The sequence below is a fragment of the Typopeltis vanoorti genome, chromosome 17, assembly GCF_054136105.1.
Source record: "Typopeltis vanoorti isolate ZY-2024b chromosome 17, IOZ_Tvanoo_1.0, whole genome shotgun sequence".
Lineage (NCBI taxonomy): Eukaryota > Metazoa > Arthropoda > Arachnida > Uropygi > Thelyphonidae > Typopeltis > Typopeltis vanoorti.
In genome coordinates, this window is record NC_143565.1 from 95,189,278 (window position 1) to 95,213,703 (window position 24,426).

The window sequence follows — 24,426 nt, forward strand, 5'->3', positions numbered from 1 at the left end:
ACACAAAATACGAGGCTAATCTTCTTGAATGGCAGTCAGTCTCAAGTAGAGTAATGTGGGCAAATATGAGAATGGGGAACTGGACAATGAGACTTATTTGTGCCTATGGTCCCACAGAAGGTTCTACTAAGGTAGAAGTGGAGGAATTTTTTGAGGCTTTAGAAAAAGCAACTGACACAATGAAAAAGGAAAAGTTGGTCCTTGTTGGGGATCTAAATAGTAGAGTAGGAAATGATTGTGAGACATACAAAAATATTTTGGGAAAATTTGGAGAAAAGAGCAAAGCTAATAATAATGGCAAATATCTGTTGGATTTCTGCTCAGGACATGGACTGGTTATTACTAACACCATGTTCCAACATAAAAATGTGCACAAATTCACATGGAGAGAAGAGGCTAGGAATAAGAAAAGTCTCATTGCCTATGTTATTGTTGATAGTGATGTTTTCTCCCTGGTGCAGGACACCAGAGTGTACAGAGGATTTGAAATTGGAAGTGATCACTATTTAGTCTTGAGCAGGATAAAATTGAATTTCATATTGAAAAGAATAACATGTAAGAAAGTTTTAAAGCGAATAAAAGTTGAGCAGCTCTCAGATATGAACTGTAGACTAAAATACAGAAATATTATTGAAAAGAAAATGAAAGAGTTTGAGAACAGGAATCAAACCTTGGAGAGTCAGTGGCAAACTCTGAAGGAAACATTGATTGATTCTGCCAGAGAGGCATGTGGTGAGGTTGTGTGCAAGGATAAAAAAATCAGAACTCCCTGGTGGACACAGGAAGTTAAAGAGGCAGTGAAGGAAAAGAAGAAAGCATATCAAAAGTTCCTGGCAAATAAGTCAGCTTTTACTCTTACAGAATACAGAGACAAATGTAAGAAAGCTAAACAGTGTGTAAAACTAGCTAAACAAAAGTCATGGGAGGACTTTGGCAAGAATATAGAAAATAAATATCAAGAAGGTGGCAAAATATTCTGGAGGTTGTTGAAGAAGCTTAGGAATGGAGGAAAGAGTGCTGTAAAAGGAATTAGAGATGATAAAGGTGAAATGAAAACAGGAGAAAAAGATATCCTTGAAGTATGGAGTAATTACTTTGAAAAACTGCTAAATGAAACAAGCAGTGATGACAGCACAGTGATAAAAAACACTGACCAGGCATGCAGTCAGAAATACATATCCATACTTGAAGTAGAAAAAGCCATCAAAGGCTTGAAATGTGGAAAGGCAGCAGGAGTAGATGATATTCGACCAGAAATGCTAAAGTATGGTGGTATAAGAGTCTTACAGTGGCTGCACTGCATAGTTCAGAAAGCCTGGACGGAGGGACGAATTCCCAATGATTGGAGTAGAGCTCTCATAGTACCCATATATAAAAAGGGAAATAAAACTGAATGTGAGAATTACAGAGGTATTTCCCTACTTAGTGTTCCTGGTAAGATCTATGCAAGTATACTTGAGAAACGGTTGAGAAGAATTGTGGAAGAAAAGCTTGGTGAAGAACAAGCTGGATTCAGGGCAAATAGAGGCTGTTAGGATCAGATCTTCACTTTACGACAAATAGTCGAGAAAGCATGGGAATATAACAAAGATCTGTATTTAAGTTTTGTCGATTTGGAAAAGGCATATGATAAGGTGCCAAGAGAGAAGCTATTCAATACGCTGCAGTTATATGGTGTCAATGGGGCATTATATCAAGCAATACTTAGTCTTTATTTGAGTTGTGAGTCAGCAGTTAGAATTGAAGGAAGTACAGGAAGATGGTTTAATGTTAAATCTGGTGTGAGACAAGGATGTACATTATCCCCTCTGTTATTCATTATCTATATGGATCACATTATGAAGGAATGTGGTATTAAACCTGATATCAAAATTGGAGATGTTAATGTCAGCTCTTTGCTTTATGCGGATGATGTTATACTTCTAAATAAATCCGCTACAAGTCTGCAAGATTCTCTGACTAAATTCAATTGCTGTTGTAATAGATATGGTATGAAGGTCAGCAATAAAAAGACAAAGACAATGAAAATAGGCAGAATCATTGAAAATGTCAACTGTGTTGTGAATGGAGAACCTGTGGAACAAGTAAACCATTTCAGCTACTTAGGCACAATTTTTATTGAAGATGGTAAACTAAATATAGAAATAGACAACAGAATCAGCAAAGCTGGTATCGTGGGAAGTCAATTGAATAAATTCATATGGAATAAGAAAGAAATTAGTCGGAACACTAAATTAGCTGTATACAAGACTGTGTTCAAACCAATTTTAACTTATGGATCTGAGAGCTGGGTCAGAAGTAAAACACTTGACCAAAGACTAGAGACCGCAGATATGAGAGTCCTGAGAAAGATTAGAGGCGTGAACAGATGGCATCAATGGCAATATCATATTAAAAACGAGGATATTAGAAAAGAACTTGACATTGTCAGCATCCAGGAATGCATTAGCAGAGCTAATCTCAGATGGTATGGTCACTTAAATAGAATGGGAGAGGAAAGATTAGCAAAACAAGTGTTCTCTGCCAGGTTGGCAGGAAAACGACCCAGAGGAAGACCAAGATATAGGTGGATTGATACGGTACAAAGTGCCTTAGATGATAGAAATATAAGATCTGATAATGTTGGAGTCTTTACAAGTAGCAGACTGATTTGGAGGAAAATTGTAGATAGGAAGTTAGTAATGATGTAATTTTTTCATGTAGTACTGTCATATCCTGTACACCCCTTGAGGGTACATGGCAGGAATTTGATGATGATGATGATGGATTTCTTTTTTGTTGGAAGATTGTGAGTGACAAGAAGGGAGCTGTTCTTGGTATAGTAGAATAGAGAGAACTTTGCCCTGGTCTTCACTGCAGTAATTAGAAGCGAAAATTGCCCACTGGTGGAACCTCAGTGGGCAGAAGTTGCACCCAATGGCTTGGCAAGGGACCAGAAGACTTCCATTTGGGCAAGAGGCTAGTTTGCAGCATTTGACCCTTCCAAAGTTTATCTTGGTCTTGGCGGTGATTCTTTTACAACTTTGTGAGCTGCAATGTTGTAAGGCAAAGTGGACAGCTGGAGTTTTGGTCTTGTCATTCTTGGTTAACATTCAGGATTACTCTGCCTATCTTCATATCATCAGCAAACAGCTGTGTGTCTCTCATCAAATTCTTTCCACTGTCATAAATGTATTCCTGGGTTATAATCTTGCAGACTCATGTCCTTCATACACACTTTTTGATGTGCCAGTCAGCCATCCTCTTATCCAAATTAATTTCTGGGGTATATAATCTTGCAGACTCATGTCCTTCATATACACTTTTTTTTGGTATATGTCAGTCAGCCATCCTTTTATCCAAACTAATAGTTTATATTCCAACTTATATGACAGCCTTTCTTTGAGTGTATCCATTCCTCTTGTCTAATTCAACCATAATAATATTATAAAATGTGTACAAGTTACTCAAACATGACCTTTGGCAATTTTTCCAATGTCTCCACTACCACTGCTGAGATACTGATAAGTTGATAGTTAGATTATATTAGTCTTTGCTTCCTTGTACAATGGGATGAGCCTCTGTAGCTCAGTTGGTATAGACAAACCCCTTTGGTTGGAAATACCTGGGTTTGATTCCTGTCCATGACGTGAGGAACCTTTATCTGGTCTCTTTCGACTAAATAAGTTAGCTGATCTCATATGAGACCGGCTAACTAGAAACTCGTGTTTTTCGTCCCTCAAACCGATCCCATGAACACACACACACAGATCTGCAGTCATAAAATACTTAATCCTTCATTAGAAGGGACTCAATCCATCCTAAGGGACGAGGAGAGGAAAGGGGGAACCCCATATGAAATTAATAAATGTACAATGGGATTAATATACATTCTTTCCACTCCCGTGGAATCTTCCCTCTGCTTAAACTTATTATACAACCAGGTCAAGAGCACATCCAGTTCTTCCAAACACTTTAGCATCTACTGAAAACTTATGAACTACTTATAGCTGAATTATTATTTAGTTTATGCAACAGCTCTAATACTTCCTCATTCATATCTGAGTTACATAATTTTTATAGATGTAGCATTGAGCACTGTATCACTTACTCCAGGATGAGAGCTCTTATTAAAGTATGTACTCATTAACTAAACAATCTCTTCATCATCTGCTGCCCACATACCATCCAGTACAGTCTTTCACAATGATTTTTTCTTTTACTTGCAACATAATGGTAGAATTCCTTTAGGTTGTCCTTGGCATACAAAGCCAGTATTGTATTTTATTTTTACTTTTTTCCATCTCAGACTTAGCTCTTGTGCAGTCCTAGTAACTTTTTGGACCTGTGTTTTGTAATTTTTATAACTGACTCACAATTACACGGTATTTCTTCAACATTTTTATTCTTGAGAATATTTTGCATAATAAGATTATACGTCCATTTCACATGACCCTGTTTATTCTTCAAACTCGACAGACACATTCTGATGTTACATTCTTTAAGTAATTTTTAATGCTTCTATTCGTTGCAGATATCCTTCCTGTCCAGCAATTGAGTTCTGTCCAGTAAAAGAATACTAGGGACTTAGCCTAGTATTCTCCTCCATACATTTGCCTCCCCCCCTCCTCAGATCAGTGCAGCATGACCACTGCCACAAACCAGTGGCAGAATAGTCATGTCTTTAACTGAAACCCCCTGACACTATAATCAAGTCCAGCACTGTCTAAGTTTTCTCTGTCACTTGCTTCTTGAAGGGGAGTTGTCTTGCTTAGACAAGATTCATAAACTCAACTGTTTTAATGAGATTTCATTGCTAGTCAATGAAGTTTGGATAATTAACTCTTACATGATAATTTATCCATTTGATGCTTGTTAGACCATTTAGTGCAACTCTGTTAGTTGGTGATAGAGATGATATGCACTAAATGCTTGTTAGACCATTTAGTGCATATCATCTCTATCACCAACTGATCCATTAGTTCTGTAACAACACTAGTGTATTTTATCTTGTTAGGCTCACATGGAACATTCTTACTAATATCACATTCCTAACTTTCTACTTGGAATAGATTATACATATTCACCCTTTTCCTCCTCTTTCTATCTGTCCTAAAAATATTGTGCCTTTTACACTCAACTCCAGTTAGTTTATCAACCTCTGAAGTCCAGGTCTCACTCATGCCTATGATCTGAAACCACAGTGTATTCTCCAAGGCAACAAACTCAACTCCTTTTGTGTACAAACATAAGTTACCTTGAGTCTTCTTTATATACTCCTCTGTACTCTGCTTGGTTTAGTTGGACAACTTGCAAATCTTTATTTGTATCTACTATACCTGCCTTATGCAGATATCATTGCATATACATAAGTAGTTCAAACCTTTAGAGCATGTAGTCACCCTTCTATCTGCTCACCATCCATATCGTGCACATTCATATCATTAACATAATTACATAAGTTGCTGTTTAAACCTGCTAAGAAATTATATTCTTGTTTAATTCTTTATCCAAGTGAAATTGCATGTGAAGTAATTTTATTACTAAGTTACTTGTATATAGAGGCTAATGATTTCACATTAATTGTCTTGGTGTCCCATAATGCAGACCACACATTCCTTTTGGACATATGTGCATTATGGGAATTAATGTGAAGTCCTTAGCCTCTGTATACATCATCAAATTCCTGACATTTATCCTCAAGGGGCTGTACAGGATATGATAGTACTACATGCAAAATTTACATCATTACTAACTTCCTACCTACAATTTTCTGCCAAATCAATCTGTGCCTGTCAAAGCTACAACATTGTCAGATCTTATATTTATATATCTATCTTCTAAGGCACTTTTTACTGAATCAATTCACCTATATCTTGGTCTTCCTCTGGGTCTTTTCCCTGCCAACCTGGCAGAGAACATTTGTTCGGCTAATTTTTCCTCGCCCATTCTGTTTAAGTAACCATACCACCTGAGATTAGCTCTGCTAATGCATTTCTGGATGCTGACAATGTCAAGTTCTTTCTTAATATCCTTGTGTTTAATATGATTTTGCCATCGATGCCGTCTGTTCAACCCCTAATCTTTCTCAGGACTCTCTTATCTGCGGTCTCTAGTCTTTGGTCAAGTGTTTTACTTCTGACCCAGCTCTCAGATCCATAAATTAAAATTGGTTTGAACACTGTCTTGTATACAGCTAATTTAGTGTTCCGACTAATTTCTCTCTTATTCCATATGAATTTATTCAATTGACTTCCTACCATACCAGCTTTGCTGATTCTGTTGTCTATTTCTATATTTAATTTACCATCTTCAGTAAAAATTGTGCCTAAGTAGCTGAAATGTTTTACTTGTTCCACAGGTTCCCCATTCACAACACAGTTGACATTATCAACAATTCTACCTATTTTCATTGTCTTTGTCTTTTTAATGCTGACCTTCATACCATATCTATTACAACAGTTATTCAATTTAGTCAGAGAATGTTGCAAACTTGTAGTGGATTTATTTAGAAGTATAACATCATCCGCATAAAGCAAAGAGCTGACATTAACATCTCCAATTTTGATATCAGGTTTAATACCACATTCCTTCATAATGTGATCCATATAGATAATGAATAACAGAGGGGATAATGTACATCCTTGTCTCACACCAGATTTAACATTAAACCATCTTCCTGTACTTCCTTCAATTCTAACTGCTGACTTACAACTCAAATAAAGACAAAGTATTGCTTCATATAATGCCCCATTGACACCATATAACTGTAGCATATTGAATAGCTTCTCTCTTGGCGCCTTGTCATATGCCTTTTCCAGATCGACAAAACTTAAATATAGATCTTTGTTATATTCCCATGCTTTCTCAACTATTCATCGTAAAGTGAAGATCTGATCCTGACAGCCTCTATTTGGCCTGAATCCAGCTTGTTCTTCACCAATCTTTTCTTCCACAATTCTTCTCAAGTATACTTGCATAGATCTTGCCAGGAACACTCAGTAGAGAAATACCTCTGTAATTCTCACATTCAGTTTTATTTCCCATTTTATATATGGGTACTATGAGAGCTCTACTCCAATCATCGGGAATTCGGCCTTCTGTCTAGGCTTTCTGGTCGAATATCATCTACTCCTACTGGCTTTCCACATTTCAGACCTTTGATCGCTTTTTCTACTTCAAATATGGTTGTGTATTCCTGACTGTATGCCTGTCGAGTGTTTTTTTACCACTGTGCTATCACTGCTTGTTTTATTTAACAATTTTTCAAAGTAATTACTCCATACTTCAAGGATACCCTTTTCTCCCGTTTTCATGTCACCTTTATCATCTCTAACTCCTTTTACAGCACTCTTTCCTCCATTTCTAAGCTTCTTCAACAACCTCCAGAATATCTTACCACCTTCTTGATATTTATTTTTTATGTTCTTGCCAAAGTACTCCCATAACTTTTGTTTAGCTAGTTTTGCACAGTGTTTAGCTTTCTTACATTTGTCTCTGTATTCTCTTAGAGCACGAGCTGACTTATTTGCCAGGAACTTTTGATATGCTTTCTTCTCATGCTTCACTGCCTCCTTAATTTCCTGTGTCAACCATCGAGTTCTGATTTTTCTATCCTTGCAGACAACCTAACCACATTCCTCTCTGGCTGAATCAATCAGTGTTTTCTTCAAGGCTTGGCACTGAATCTTGAAGGTTTGGTTGCTGTTCTCAAACTCTTTCATCTTTTCTTCAATAATTTTTGTGTATTTTTGTCTACAGTTCACATCGGAGAGGTGCTCAACTTTTATTCGCTTTAAAACTTTCTTGCATGTTATTCTTTTCAATATGAAATTCAATTTTATCCTGCTCAAGACTAAATAGTGAACACTTCCAATTTCAAATCCTCTGTACGCTCTGGTGTTCTGCACCAAAGAAAAAACGTCACTATCAAAAATAACATAGTCAATGAGACTTTTATTATTCCTAGCCTCTTCCCTCCATGTGAATTTGTGCACATTGTTATGTTGGAACATGGTGTTAGTAATATCCGGTCCATGTTGGATTTCTGCTCAGGACAGGTATTTGCCATTATTATTGGCTTTGCTCTTTTCTCCAAATTTTCCCCAAATATTTGTGTATGTCTGACACTCATTTCCCACTCTGCTATTTAGATCCCCAACAAGGACCAACTTTTCCTTTTTCATTGTGTCAGTTGCTTTCTCTAAAGGATCAAAAAATTCCTCCACTTCTACCTTATTAGAACCTTCTGTGGGACCATAGGCACAAATAAGTTTCATTGTTCAGTTCCCCATTCTCATATTTTGCCCACATCACTCTACTGAGACTGCCTGCCATTCAAGAAGATTAGCCTCGTATTTAGTCTTGAATACTATGGCTACTCGTTCTTTTCCTTGAATGTTATTGCCTGAATATAACATTTTGTATATATTGCTCAGAAAGATCTCACCAGTTTTTTCTTTTTTGTTTCATTCACCCCTATTATGTCTATTTGGTTCTTACCTAATTCTTCAGCTAGATCTATTTCTTTGCCATTCAGGCTTCTTATGTTGATAGTACCGATCTTTAACTCTGCTGATGTTGAATTGGGGTGTGTTAGTAAGGATCCCTGCAGACAATTAGATACTGTGATCATACAGAATTCTGTTATATTCACTTGCATCTCAAATCCTAACAGAAACATTAAACCCAAAATATAGGAGATAGGCTTAGTTGTATTAAATAGATAATTACATGTTTTTAATATATGCTAATATGCTTGATTCAAGGATACTGTGTAATTTGCTAGGAGAGGAAGACAGTGTTCAAGGGAATCAAGATGTAAATATAATGGATATAGATTAATGTCTTAATTGGATTAATTGGGAAAAGAGGTACTTTGGTTAGTATGTTAAAAGATTGATACTTTGGCACAAACTTTAACATACTAATATGTTAAAGTTTGAATATTAAAGAATCTGAAAGAGACTCAGAGATGGAATGGTGAAAGTGCAGAAGTAAATTCGAGAAAAAAGAATGTTTCAAGAAATGGCAGGTAACTAAAGAAGAAGAGTATTTGGAAGTATATAAGAATAAATAAGAGAGCCAAGAAATGGTTAAGCAAGGCTAAGTTTGCAGCATTTGAGAAAATATTATTAATTTGAGAAAATGGAAAATTGGATATAGTGGAAGGAGAAAAAAAAATTTTACGGGCCTGCAAAGATTTAAAAAAAAAGTTTGTTTGGATGCAGAACATGTAAGATATATTAAGAATGTAAATCAAGAAATATTGAAAAACGAGATGGTGATCAAGGACTTAGTGTTGAAAGATTACATAAGCTTTTGAAGGAAAAATGTGAGGGAACTTGTCAAGAATATTGGTATGATTGAACAGCAATCAGTCATGAAGTGAGAGATACTTTGGTAAAGACAAAAAGCAGGCTTGCAGGCAGTGTAATTCCTCTGGTGTATTAAGTAATTGGGAACATGATATTGAATTTTACCAGGTGTTTAAATAAAATTTTGAACAAGCTAAAAAACTGGTATATGGAAAATGTGTTTCTTGGTGCAAATCCACAAGAGAGGTGTTTTAGAGTAGTCAACTATAGAACAATCAATCCTTTCTTATAGTGTTGCACGGCAATCAGCATTCATTTTAGAAATTGTGGACTTTACATCCGTGTTATAAATAACTTTTAATTTCCCGACATTTCGATCTTCATATTAAGATCATCATCTGGAGCATATACAAATATACAGGACAAGTTGAGTTACATTACATACAGTAAGCTAGAGAAACAATGATTTGATCACAGGTTATTCTACTGGCATGACCTCTAGTATAAAAAAAAAATAAAATAAAATAATTACAAATGAATTAATTATTTAGAAACTACATCAAGCTAAATTCTATTTATGATAATATGAGCAAACATTCTTTCTTATAGATAGTTTTCTTTCAGTAACAGTGATGTCCTATTTTTAGCATTACAATTGTTATTTTTGATTTAGAATCCTGGATTATCTACAATCCTGTTTATAGTTACTCTTAGAGAGGAAGGTTCCGTGGGTCGAATATGTGCCTTCCATATGTTTGGGATTTTTAGACTATCATTATTGTTCAGATTGGGGTGGTTGATAATAATCTCACAAGCTTCCTTAACTTTGCATTCATACCATGTTTTGTTGTGATGTAAACAACTAGTGCTTTTCCAGTGAATTCTATGTAAGGTGTTCAGGGCATGATCAGAAAGGCCAGCTTCACTATAGTTATTATATTTAATGTGTTGTTTATGTTCTTTTTGTCTGATAGGAATTGTGCGTCCTGTTTCCCCTATATATGGTATGTGTTACAGGTGCAATAAATACGGTATACTCCAGGGTGGGCCAGCAGAAGGAGCGAGTCTTTGGATGAGTTGAATAAGCTTTTTAATTTTGCAGGAAGTTTAGAGGTGGCTTTGAGGTTGTATTTTTGTAGTATTCTGTTTATTTTATCTGATGTCCCTTTAATGTAAGGAATGGTTATAGTTTTATTGTAGTCTGGTTTATCTTTTTTTTTTATTGAGGTCTTGTAGAGAATTTTATTAATAGTGTTTTGGCTGTAACCATTTTTTAGAAACGTATTGCTGATAACTTTAAATTCGTCTTTCAGTGAATTCACTGAAAGATGAAATTCACTGAAAGACTCACTTTCAGTGAGTTCACTGGAGCAGATCTTCAAAGCCCTGTTTTTTAGAGTATTAATGACACCTAGTTGTTGTTTTGGGTGATGGTAGGAGTTTGTGTATATATAGGCCAATGAAAGAAAGATTGCCAGAAGGAAGACGTGTGACAAGTGTACCTAGAAATGGAAGTGTGTTCTGTTTTTTCGATCTCAGTTGTGAACTGTTTGTGTTGTTTGTTTAGGTGGCTAAGGAAAGTGTCTGGTGGCCATGGGGCCAGATCGCGAAAACATCGTCAACGTATCTAAGCCAGACTTTGCATTTTGAAGGAGAGGAATCTAAAGCATGTTGCTCAAAATATTCCATATAAAAATTAGCAATGGGGGGGATAATGGCGAGCCCATGGCTGTGCCTTCTTTTTGAAGATAGAAAACGTTTTGCCATACAAAATAACCAGAACGTAATACATGTGCAAAGAACATCGTGATATCTGGAGGGAATTTGTTCTGTAAAAGAAGGATTGTGCATTGATGACTAATAAATCATCTTTTTCTAATGTAATGTCTTTGATAATGTTTATGAAGTGTTGTGTGTTTCTGATATAGGAGGGGGGAATGACCTACCAACTCCTTGAGCATTGCTGCTAATTTCTTGGCTAAGTGATAATTCAGGCTATCTATCCCTTCGACTATCGGCCAGAGTAGTGTGTTTTGTTTGTGTATTTTCAGTAGCCTATAAATTCTTGGGGAATGAGCATAGTGCGGAAATAGTTTTTTGACCGTATCTTTCAGGCCATGTGGTAATTGATTTAAGTAGTTTCTCTGTTTTCTTTTTTATTCTATTGGTTGGGTCGTTGTTAATGAGTTGGTATGTATTATTGTCCGAGACTAGCAGATTAATTTTTTTTAAATAAGTGGTTTGGTTTAGAATAACGGTGGCACTTCCTTTTATCGGCGCTAGTTATTATGATGTTCGGATTTGATTTTAGTGATTTCACTGCTGTTAATTCATGTTTCGTTAAATTGCTTGTTATTGTTTTTATGATTTATATTTAGAATTGGCAGTTTCTAAACGTATTTTGTCTGCTATGTTATTTGGGATGACTCTTAAGCCTCTTTCAATATTACAAATAAAATCCAGTTTGTTTATTGATCTGGGTGCTATGGCAAAATTTAGACCTTTGTTAAGTACCGAGAATTCATCTTTGTTTAAGGCATGGTTGCATAGGCTAACTACGTTATTGTTACCTGCAGGCGATTGGTGGCTCTACGCCACAGACAAGATTTCACATTGCTGAAAGGAAGAGTTCCAATTGCCAGAGAAAAGTTTCCAGGCCAGGTTAATGTCACACATTCACCAGTGTGTTGTGTTTTCATTACAATTTGATGAATCAAACGACTTCACTGATATTGCTCAGTTAATGGTATTTATTTGCATGGTATTTCAAGATTATTCAAGTAAAGAAGAACTTTTGAAAATTATACCATTATTGGAAAGGACTAGGGGAGATGACATTTTTTTGGTATTTGATGAATTTGTGAAACAACACAAACTTTTGCCTTTTAAACTTGTGTATATTACTATTGATGGTGCTCCTGCAATGATAGGTAATAAATCAGGCTTCATTTCATTATGTAAAAACAATGACAAATATCCAGATTTTTTAACGTACAATGTATTATTCGCCAACAAGTACTGTGATAAAAGATTGAACACAAAAGATGTTTCGGATATTACATTTAAAATTGTAAATTCTGTTCAAGGAAAAGCCCTGCAACTGCGGTTATTTAAATTACAGGCAGATGATGATAGGGAACTTCTGTTGTACAGTAATGTTCGCTGGCTCTGCAGAAGTCAATTTTTAGAAAGATTTCTTATGTTAATTAACGATATAAAAATTTTTCTTGATGTAAAAGGAGATATTTGTCCACAATTGAGTATATAAAATGAATAAAAGATGGTTGTTACATTTAGTAGATGTCTGTACGAAATTAAGCAATTTAAATTTAGAGTTACAAAGTAGAGATAAAAATTTAATTGACATGTTAAGTTCAATAAAAACTTTCCAACAATACTGACTTTTATTAAAAAAAAATATAAACGACCATGAATTTAGACATCTCCCATATTTATTAAATTTTTTGAACAAAATCAAGAAATGCTTCACTATGATTTAAAAGAATTTATTCGTGAAATAGAATTAGTTGAGAAAGAAATAAATTCAAGATTTAAAGATTTTAATAAAACTGAAATGATTGTATGTTTTATCAATAATCCATTTCAAGAAAACTTGAACATTACAGAAATTTCAAATAAAATTAGTGGGCTGTTCGATATAAATCAAGCTGAAGTAGAACTTGAGATAATAAACATTCAGAATAGTTTTCATTTAAAATCAATAAACAATGAAATCATTTGGAAGTGTATGTACATGAAAAATTCCCAATATTAACTGATATTGCACAAAAAAGTCTGTCGTGTTTCAGATCGACATACTTGTCAGAATCCGCTTTTTCAATATGACCATCATTAAAAATCAATTAAGAAACCAAATTACAAATTATCATTTGGATGATTGTCTGCGATTGGCCACTTCTTCATATCAACTTGACTATGAAAGTATTGCGAGGTCTAAACAATGCCAAATTTCACATTAACTTATTTTTTTTTTTTTTAATCAACCAGCATTTCCTGTAACCTGTGAGGTTGTAATCAATCTGTTGTTTTTTCTAACTTTGGTTTTCCAAAATAGAGAAATAAATATTTTATTCTAATTTTTTTTTTTTTAGTTGTGTATTTTTTTTAGTTGTTTATTTGTGCGTAATCAGATATCAGGTTGGGGGAACATGATCTATATAAGAGAGTAGATCGCCGAATAACTTATATATAAGAGAGTAGGTTGCCAAATAACTTTTTATAGAAAAGTAGCTCGCGTAGTAAAAAAGGTTGAACACCACCGCTGTATGAAACATGCTGGGGTATTTAATTTAGTTATTAAAACTAATATTTTATCTTGCTTAGTTATGTGCTTCGTTTGTCCTGATTAATTTCATTTATTGATTTTTATATTACTCAAGGCAGGAACCTGTAAGCAGTTTATCAAAAATGTACTTAATATTTTAATTTTTATATTTTCGATGCAAGTTATTTTCATAATTTTTTTTTCCAGTTTTTATTTTAGTTTTATAACCATTGGAAAGGGATCTTTATATCTTGAATAAATTTGCTGACTTTTTTTTTCTTTTTCTGTTTAGAACTTTTTTTTTTCCTTATGTCCGAACTTTAGACAGTATTTTACATACAGTGATATACAACTTATTACATGACTTCCAGATAAATAGGCTGTTAAGCTTTACTACTTACATGCACAGTCACTTAGCATCTTTTTTTTTTTTTAAATGGAAATTTTATTTGTTCATCTATAGCACATTAGTGTAATGGCTTGGATTGACTAGTGTTTATAGGTCAGATCACTACACCGGATATCAAGCATGAATTTTCATGATATATCTGGTCCAGTGTGAGTGATATCTCAGTGAATATTGTTTACCGATGAAAGAAAGACTTAAAGAATTCTGTGTCATATCAAATGAATATACCTGTTTGTGAAATGGAGATTTTATCTTGGCTACGAAGAATACAGCTAATGTAGACATACATCTCCCCATCTATTGCCTTAGTTGTATGTATGTTAGGGGGAAACAGGCACAGTTATACTTTTGTGGTTTTTTCAAGTTGTACATACACCAGTGCTAATCGACTAGTCATACGCTCCAACGTTTTGGTTACTTTTTTTTTCTGCTTTTTTTTAATAATTATGTAAATGACTCCTGAAACATCTTTAAACCCTGATAAGTAATGGTCACCATTTGTGTTTGAGACATTTAACTGTATTTTTAACTAGTTTAGATATTATTCAGACTGATAAATTCTAATCTGTTGGTTATATTATAAGGGAATCTTTGGATAAACATCAAGGAAATAAAAGGGATCATAAGGATTCATCTGTAAGGAAGGAGAGTGTCACATCTCAGCATAATTCAGGCCCTCCAGAAAAGAAATTGAGAAGGACATGGTAATTAGGATGATTTATTTATAAACATATAAATTAATATAATTTTAATTACTTTCTTATTAAAGATAATTTTTTTGATTGTTTTCTTAAAAAAAGATGTTAAGTTGTCTTAAATTTTACTACTTGAGTACTGTCTTGTAACTTAAGATATGAAACATTAAGTATAGGATTCATCACAACTGCAGTCAATTTGGTTTGTTTCTCATCATCATCATCATCATCATCATCAAATTCCTGCCATGTACCCTCAAGGGGTGTACAGGATATGACAGTACTATATGAAAAAAATTACATCATTACTAACTTCCTATCTACAATTTTCCTCCAAATCAGTCTGTTACTTGTGAAGACTCCAACATTATCAGATCTTATATTTCTATCGTCTAAGGCACTTTGTACCGTATCAATCCACCTATATCTTGGTCTTCCTCTGGGTCGTTTTCCTGCCATCCTGGCAGAGAACACTTGTTTTGCTAATCTTTCCTCTCCTATTCTATTTAAGTGACCATACCATCTGAGATTAGCTCTGCTAACGCATTCCTGGATGCTGACAATGTCAAGTTCTTTCCTAATATCCTCATTTTTAATATGATATTGCCATTGATGCCATCTGTTCACGCCTCTCATCTTTCTCAGGACTCTCATATCTGTGGTCTCTAGTCTTTGGTCAAGTGTTTTACTTCTGACCCAGCTCTCAGATCCATAAGTTAAAATTGGTTTGAACACAGTCTTGTATACAGCTAATTTAGTGTTCCGACTAATTTCTTTCTTATTCCATATGAATTTATTCAATTGACTTCCCACGATACCAGCTTTGCTGATTCTGTTGTCTATTTCTATATTTAGTTTACCATCTTCAGTAAAAATTGTGCCTAAGTAGCTGAAATGTTTTACTTGTTCCACAGGTTCTCCATTCACAACACAGTTGACATTTTCAATGATTCTGCCTATTTTCATTGTCTTTGTCTTTTTATTGCTGACCTTCATACCATATCTATTACAACAGCTATTCAATTTAGTCAGAGAATCTTGCAGACTTGTAGCGGATTTATTTAGAAGTATAACATCATCCGCATAAAGCAAAGAGCTGACATTAACATCTCCAATTTTGATATCAGGTTTAATACCACATTCCTTCATAATGTGATCCATATAGATAATGAATAACAGAGGGGATAATGTACATCCTTGTCTCACACCAGATTTAACATTAAACCATCTTCCTGTACTTCCTTCAATTCTAACTGCTGACTCACAACTCAAATAAAGACTAAGTATTGCTTGATATAATGCCCCATTGACACCATATAACTGCAGCGTATTGAATAGCTTCTCTCTTGGCACCTTGTCATATGCCTTTTCCAAATCGACAAAACTTAAATACAGATCTTTGTTATATTCCCATGCTTTCTCGACTATTTGTCGTAAAGGGAAGATCTGATCCTGACAGCCTCTATTTGGCCTGAATCCAGCTTGTTCTTCACCAAGCTTTTCTTCCACAATTCATCTCAACCGTTTCTCAAGTATACTTGCATAGATCTTGCCAGGAACACTCAGTAGGGAAATAACTCTGTAATTCTCACATTCGGTTTTATTTCCCTTTTTATATATGGGTACTATGAGAGCTCTACTCCAATCATCGGGAATTCGTCCCTCTGTCCAGGCTTTCTGAACTATGCAGTGCAGCCACTGTAAGACTCTTATACCACCATACTTCAGCATTTCTGGTCGAATATCATCTACTCCTGCTGCCTTTCCACATTTCAAGCCTTTGATGGCTTTTTCTACTTCAAGTATGGATATGTATTCCTGACTGCATGCCTGGTCAGTGTTTTTTATCACTGTGCTGTCATCACTGCTTGTTTCATTTAGCAGTTTTTCAAAGTAATTACTCCATACTTCAAGGATATCTTTTTCTCCTGTTTTCATTTCACCTTTATCATCTCTAATTCCTTTTACAGCACTCTTTCCTCCATTCCTAAGCTTCTTCAACAACCTCCAGAATATTTTGCCACCTTCTTGATATTTATTTTCTATATTCTTGCCAAAGTCCTCCCATGACTTTTGTTTAGCTAGTTTTACACACTGTTTAGCTTTCTTACATTTGTCTCTGTATTCTGTAAGAGTAAATGCTGACTTATTTGCCAGGAACTTTTGATATGCTTTCTTCTTTTCCTTCACTGCCTCTTTAACTTCCTGTGTCCACCAGGGAGTTCTGATTTTTTTATCTTTGCACACAACCTCACCACATGCCTCTCTGGCAGAATCAATCAATGTTTCCTTCAGAGTTTGCCACTGAATCTCCAAGGTTTGATTCCTGTTCTCAAACTCTTTCATTTTCTTTTCAATAATATTTCTGTATTTTAGTCTACAGTTTACATCTGAGAGCTGCTCAACTTTTATTCGCTTTAAAACTTTCTTACATGTTATTCTTTTCAATATAAAATTCAATTTTATCCTGCTCAAGACTAAATAGTGATCACTTCCAATTTCAAATCCTCTGTACACTCTGGTGTCCTGCACCAGGGAGAAAACATCACTATCAACAATAACATAGTCAATGAGACTTTTCTTATTCCTAGCCTCTTCTCTCCATGTGAATTTGTGCACATTTTTATGTTGGAACATGGTGTTAGTAATAACCAGTCCATGTCCTGAGCAGAAATCCAACAGATATTTGCCATTATTATTAGCTTTGCTCTTTTCTCCAAATTTTCCAAAAATATTTTTGTATGTCTCACAATCATTTCCTACTCTACTATTTAGATCCCCAACAAGGACCAACTTTTCCTTTTTCATTGTGTCAGTTGCTTTTTCTAAAGCCTCAAAAAATTCCTCCACTTCTACCTTAGTAGAACCTTCTGTGGGACCATAGGCACAAATAAGTCTCATTGTCCAGTTCCCCATTCTCATATTTGCCCACATTACTCTACTTGAGACTGACTGCCATTCAAGAAGATTAGCTTCGTATTTTGTGTTGAATACTATGGCTACTCCTTCTTTTCCTTGATTGTTATTGCCTGAATATAACATTTTGTATTTATTGCTCAGAAAGATCTCACCAGTTTTGGTCTTTTTTGTTTCAGTCACCCCTATTATGTCGATCTGGTACTTATCTAATTCCTCAGCTAGCTCCATTTCTTTGCCATTCAGGCTTCTTACGTTGATAGTACCGATCTTTAACTCTGGTGATGTTGAGTTGGGGTTTGTTTTCAGATTTGTTCCAGTAGCTGACTTTTCGCTGTTCGCCCTGGTTCCCTGGCGAAAACAACGGGGGCCTTGTTTAACCGGGCGACGCCCCAGCCGGCATGAAATTTTGTCATGTTGTACCATCATTTTTTATTTTGGTTTAACCAATAAGAATACAATTTGGTCGGCTAAATCCCAAATTGCCAGCCCATCCTCGTTCGTTCACTATCAAAGTAGATACCCAACAGGGTGCACCACGAGAAGGTGAGGATTGGACATTAGGTCAGAAGCCCTGGTCGGTTCTCCGCATTCCTTTAAAGGCTATGTGGAGGTCTCCTCTCAGTTATACAGCTTTGATTTGTTTTTTTTTTTGTTTGGTTTGGTTTGTTTCTTTGAAGTGAAATATGGAATAACATTGTTTCTCTCATTTTCACATGTTACTGTTCAACAGATTGTAAATTTTCATGAACTTGCTGTATAGCAATAGCAGTGCCGCAACGCTTACTGAAATACTTTGTGAAGCATTACTTCTTTTGTTAATTAAATAAATCTGCTGTCACATAGGAGTTTAATAATACATTCAACTGTGTGTGCAAAATTATGGTAAACTTCTGTTTTTTACAGGTTTTATTGTTTACCAAGTTCCTGGTAAATTAAGCCCTCAATTTAAATGAAATATTTTTTCACCCCTTCCCCCATTTCATTCACATAGAACTTTTAAAAGATGAAGGTAATCAGTTGAAAATATTAGGCAATGATAAATGATAAGGTAATTAGTTGTAACAACAAAATGTCTAGCTATCGATTTATCTGTTAAATCCAACTATTTCATTCTATGAAGAAAGAATGCCAATATCTCATAAAAATCAATATTGATATGATGAGATGAAGAAAACATAACTTAATGAATTTATAATGCTTTTTTAAACTGAAGTTGGGAAAACTTCAGTTACCAAGGTCTCTCAGACATTTTTTGGACATATTCATTATTGATAATCATTATCGACAGAAGCATAGGTTGTAGGAGGGGGACAGGATGGATATCACAAGCACATTAGATTAAATCGTAATTTTGAAGCAGATATTTTCTATGATAATACAAAATGAGCTAGAAATTCTTTATGATGTTTTATGATTTAAAGATTTATGATGTTTATTTAGTGCAATATATAGCTTTCCCTTAACCTGCAGAAAGCTTTGATATTACTAAAAAAGAACCCGAACATTATGTTAACTAAAGCAGACAAAGGCGATAATGGTTTATAAATAAAACTGATTATCACAATAAAATAGTAGAAATTTTGAATGATCAAAACATGTACTAAAAAAATCAAATGACCCTATTCCTAACCTCAAAACAGATTGATAATGTATTACATGAATTAAAAAAAAAATCAAAATAAGATAGATAAAACAATAATGAGAAAAACATTACCCTGGACCGCTCGTTCTCCATATATATTCAGACAAGTCAAAATATGCCCAATCATTTTGTGTAAAAACATCACCATGTTACCTTTATCCAAATTTGTAGTAAAATTACTCAAACCATTATTAACCACATCTAAATTTATGATTAAAAATACTGATGACCTATTCCAAAAAATATCAAACCTAATTTTATCTCATATAGATGTCGTCCTTGTTTTGCTTGATGCAACTGCACTATATACCAATGTGGACGTCCCCAGATAATTAGACATTGTTCACACATTACTACTAGAAGACCACATTTTGGAATCACATACAAAATTAACCTCCAACAACGACAACATTTTAACCCTCATAAGACTAATAATTTCAGCAAATTTCTTTAAATTCAACAACGATACATATACATCCAAATTTTTGTACTCCCAATAGATCAAAATATTAGTGGATAGTTGGCCAAACTATTTTTGTTACATCTAGAGTGTAATTTATTAACCCCCCCGGCATTACATTTATGGCTGATATGTAGTTAATGATTTATGTATTGAGGAATCAACATATATCACTTCTTTACAAGCTTCACTTAATGACTCAAGTAACAGACTAAACTTCACTATAGAATTAGAACATGAAAAATCCATAAATTTCCTAAATTTAATGTTAATTAGGACTAACAACCAAATAACCACAAAAATATTTTGCAAACCTATACATATCAGTAACTACCTCCACATTAACTGTTATCATCCTTATTTCACTAAAAAATCAGTTATTCTTTCACAATTTATGAATGCATATACATTTTCAACCACAATTAGTTATCTTATATGGAGATCAAAAAATTAACATAGTTTTTAAAACCAAAATTACTCTATGCAATTAATAAATTATGCTAACCAAACAGTTAAAATTCATCTAACTAGTCCTACAATGAAAGGAAATTTTCCAACACATAAAATCATAAAACTGCCATTCATCCAGTATACATAAAGCATTTAAGTACATATTTAAACGTACTGACTATAAATTAGATTTCACTACAGTCACAAATTGGCCATCCTCTTAAAACCCACCAAACTTCACTCAGACAAGGAAAGATTTGAATACTACAGTGTGGTATACAAATTTCCTTGTCAACATTGCTGTGAAGTCGCCTATACAGACTTGATGATCAGATCGTTATGGTCAAGACTACAAGAACACTTTCGCAATTCTAATCTTTAGAGGTACCTGCGGCATAATTAAAATTAATAACTTAACATGTATAAAACCAAACAGTAATAACTAATGAATTAAAGGTACAAATATTTCGTACTGAAAGTAATAGTACATCATCATTGTAGAACAAACAGTTAAAGGAATGGAATACAAAGTACAGAACAATCAAAATATAATATATACTTACAAAAATATAATATATAATTAATCAAAAATATACTTACAAAAAAACTTTATTGGAAATTAAAGTAGACATCTTTCACTAATTTTCTACATAATTTCTGCCATTGTTCAGGCACTTATCATAATGGGGCACCAAGAATTGTATACCTTCATCGTAGAAGTGACACAAACCACGTTATTAACTACTTCTTTGACCTCGTCTTCGTCTTGAAACCGCTGGCCACCAAGGAAAGATTTCAGATGTTTGAACAGGTGAAAGTTGCTTGGTGCGAGGTCAGGACTATAGGGAGATGATGGAATTGCAGCTGAAGGTGGCGAGAAGTTGTTCTCCATAAACCTCAATAATTTGCCAAATGAATTTCAGCTGCTTTAACGTTCGTCGCATTCAAGAAATGGATAACTGATCTAATTTCACATGCAGTGGGCGATTCGATTTTCTTAGACATTATAAACACACGCCAAGAAGTGCATGCACTGCGAGAATGTCTGAAAATGGCACCACCCCTTGCTCTGGAATTAACAAACTCAGCACATATGCGCAGCATTGTGATTGCAGTGAAAATATTTAAAAAACGGAACTTACTTTCTGGACATCCCTCGTATATTAATCTGGCTGTAAATGATATATATTACACTTCTGTAATAATTGCACTTGGTGTTTTATATTTATTGTAGATTTTTTTAATGCTCTTGTTGATTGATTAATTTTTTAATTAATAATCAACAGTTGTTGATTGATTAATTTTTTAATTAATAATCAACTAATAAGTGCTGTTTCACTTTAGCCATTATGAAATAACAGAAAAGCAATGGATTATTGCTTTCAAATCTTCAATAGTATCTCTAAAAGCTTCCTAAAAATTCCCCTTTTATTGTTCTGCTCCAAACCCCTCCCTTCCTCCCCATTCAGTTTCTCTTGCATTATTCCATATAAATTCCTGATTATTTATCAAAAATAGTCTCTTCATATTCTCTCAATTTTCTGTACTCATTAGAACAAGTGACTGCAAACATCATCCTTTCAATGTACAAATCCAGCCTCACTGACTTCACTTTTCTCTGGAAAAGCTCCATCTACATATATTCAAAGCCAGTACCCAATAAGTTTATTCTTTATTTTAAATTGCCATCTATCAGTGTTCATATGCCACAAGCAATTCAGTATTTCATAATATTTTTGGTGCATCTTGCAGAATGCATAAGTACCAATTAGTAAAACTAATAAAGTAATCCTGTCTGTTTTTGTGGAAATAGGAAGAATCACTGGAGCAGATAGATTTCTTCAATATATTTGGTTATATGTTTAACCAAATTTATTATGGATTTATTCAGTTTATTTAAAAATTTCTAAAGATTTGCAATGGATTTATTTAGGAATGTACGTTTTTGTTATCAGATTTCATGCTACTGTTCTTTATAATGTAATGTCAGATCTTATATTTCATTTCCCAGAAACACCACTAACTACACCAACCCACCTAAATCTTGGTCTTCCTCTCAATCCCTGGCATCACAGCATCACCTAATTGTTTTTCCTAACTTTTACTCTACCATTCTTTTTAATTTGAGTATGTAAAATATGGACATAAGAATTCTTATCTCCCTGTTTGAGTATTTCTCATTGAGCTGCAGTTTAAAATTTTAGATATCATGTGATTTCTGTTTTTAATACTAAAATATACTTAGGACTGCAGCATATTTTTTATTTTTTTTTTTACTGTTTTGTTGCTGGTTGTCTCATTTAATACTTTTTCACACTTACTCCAGATATTCAGGAGTCGAGACTCGCTCAGGAGGCTTACTTAAAAAGATCATTAACCATGCCTTAAATCCATTCAATTTCCACACACACCATGCTCTCAGGCAGTGTATACACTCTCCATACAAAGAACCTGCTCTTTACTCCCCTGCTCACTCCCTCCTTATGCTTCTTCCAGGGAGGATCTCTTATTCTACCCTTGTCTCTCTACTCTACTCTATGAAAGATCTCAACATTAATCTGGCAACAACTTCTCACCAACTTATGTCTTAATCCTAGCCTTTTCCTTCTTCTCTGAAGAGAAAAGGCTCTGAAAATTATATTCCTTCAATCTATTTTCATATCCCACATTCTATCGACCTGACAATGACTTAGGACCCTCTCTATATCTTCAACCCTTGAAAACCAGGAGACTAGATCTGTGCACAGTAGTCAGTATGTAGTCTGATCAAGGCCTTATACATGGCCCATAATTTCTTTGCTTTTGCATGTCAAAGTCCTCCCAATCATTGCCATAATCCTTTAGTTAACAATGTGATCCCTAAACTTCAAGTATGTCCACCATCACTCCCAGATCTCATTTCTTCCACCTCATACAAAATTTCCCCATTAATTATATTTCCCACTCAGAGTCTGTGCAAATTCTCCTCTAAAACCACATTTGCTCTATTGCTCATAGTTATTCTCCACTTTGTATCATTTGCAAATAAACATCTCTCTATCTCTGCAACATTCTCCTGGTGACTTTCCTCTTTTTTGGGGACACTACTATCCCATAAATCAATACACTGATAACCTTCTGGACAGTCAATCGCCTATCCATCTCTCATTAGTCTCTTATCCAGTCCCAAAGGCAATTTCTCAAGCCTTCGAAAAATCCAAGTATATATCAATGTATATATATCTCTTTTCCAGTGACTTCATTACCTTGTAGTACATAAGCAGATTTCTAAAGCATGTCCTGTTCTTAACAAGCTATTGCTGCCTAGAGAATATTGCCATTATCAATCCAATTGTTAATGGCAGTCCTCACCAGCTTTAGTACATTTTTAAACACAACCCCAGACACACACACAGATTGGCCTATAATACTGCTTCACCACCATCCCCTTTGTGAAGTTGAACAATTCTATGAAAGTAGGCAGGAACTTAGAAAATATTCTGTATTCTCTGTTAAGGACCTGAAAAGCATGTAAAACATTTTAGGTGCAGTTTTTTACTGAAGATGGCAATTAAATATGGAAGTAGATGCAAAGCTAGTATGGTCAGAGCTATTTGAATAAATTGATATTAATAAAAAATAAGAGAAATTAGCTCCGACAGTGTTCAAAACAATTTGCTCTTATGAATCTGAAAGTTGGATTGGAAATAAAACACTTAATCAAAGACTAGAGTTCATAGATCTGAAAGAAACCTTTCTACATGAAGCATCTGTTCATGATTGGGGGACGGGAGGGGGGGACTTTAATATCACATTTAGCTGCCACTCAGACATTCTTAGTTGCCCTGATGACTGTTCGCTACTCTTTCACTGAAAAATAATTTTTCCAAGTACCTGACACTAAAATCATTCAAATGTAATCCATCCCGCAAGTACAAATCCTTTACCATCATTAAAATCACTCTGTGCATTTGCATATTGCATGCCATTCTTTTGTGTAGTCTACCTTACTGAATCATTTGTAATCACCTCACCACATCAACTCACTCCTGTCATACTGTGATGACAAGCCCACTCTTTTTCTCTTCTTTTATGCCTCACTTAACTCTTTCATATGTTCAATGGTTGGAGAAGCTACAAGAATTGGCATGCAGTTGGGATGAAGTTGATCAATCTCCGTTTCAGCTCTGGTAAGATTCCAAGGAAATGGAAAAAGGATAAGAGTGGTTAAAGTATTGAAAAAGTTAAGGGTAAAATCCAACAATGGGTGGATAGGGATGTGATACTTGAT

General features: G+C 34.6%; 1 protein-coding gene across 7 annotated transcripts in view; it reads left to right on the forward strand.

Moving 5' to 3' along the window:
- Window positions 1–24,426, forward strand: part of LOC150097660 (serrate RNA effector molecule homolog B-like) — a 335,617-nt gene that overhangs the window by 84,238 nt on the left and 226,953 nt on the right. For all 7 annotated transcript variants that reach the window (XM_090407120.1, XM_090407123.1, XM_090407118.1 and 4 more), the window contains one exon: window positions 14,575–14,694. In XM_090407120.1, the coding sequence (XP_090263246.1) occupies window positions 14,575–14,694 (120 nt within the window). The remainder of the gene's footprint in view (window positions 1–14,574; window positions 14,695–24,426) is intronic.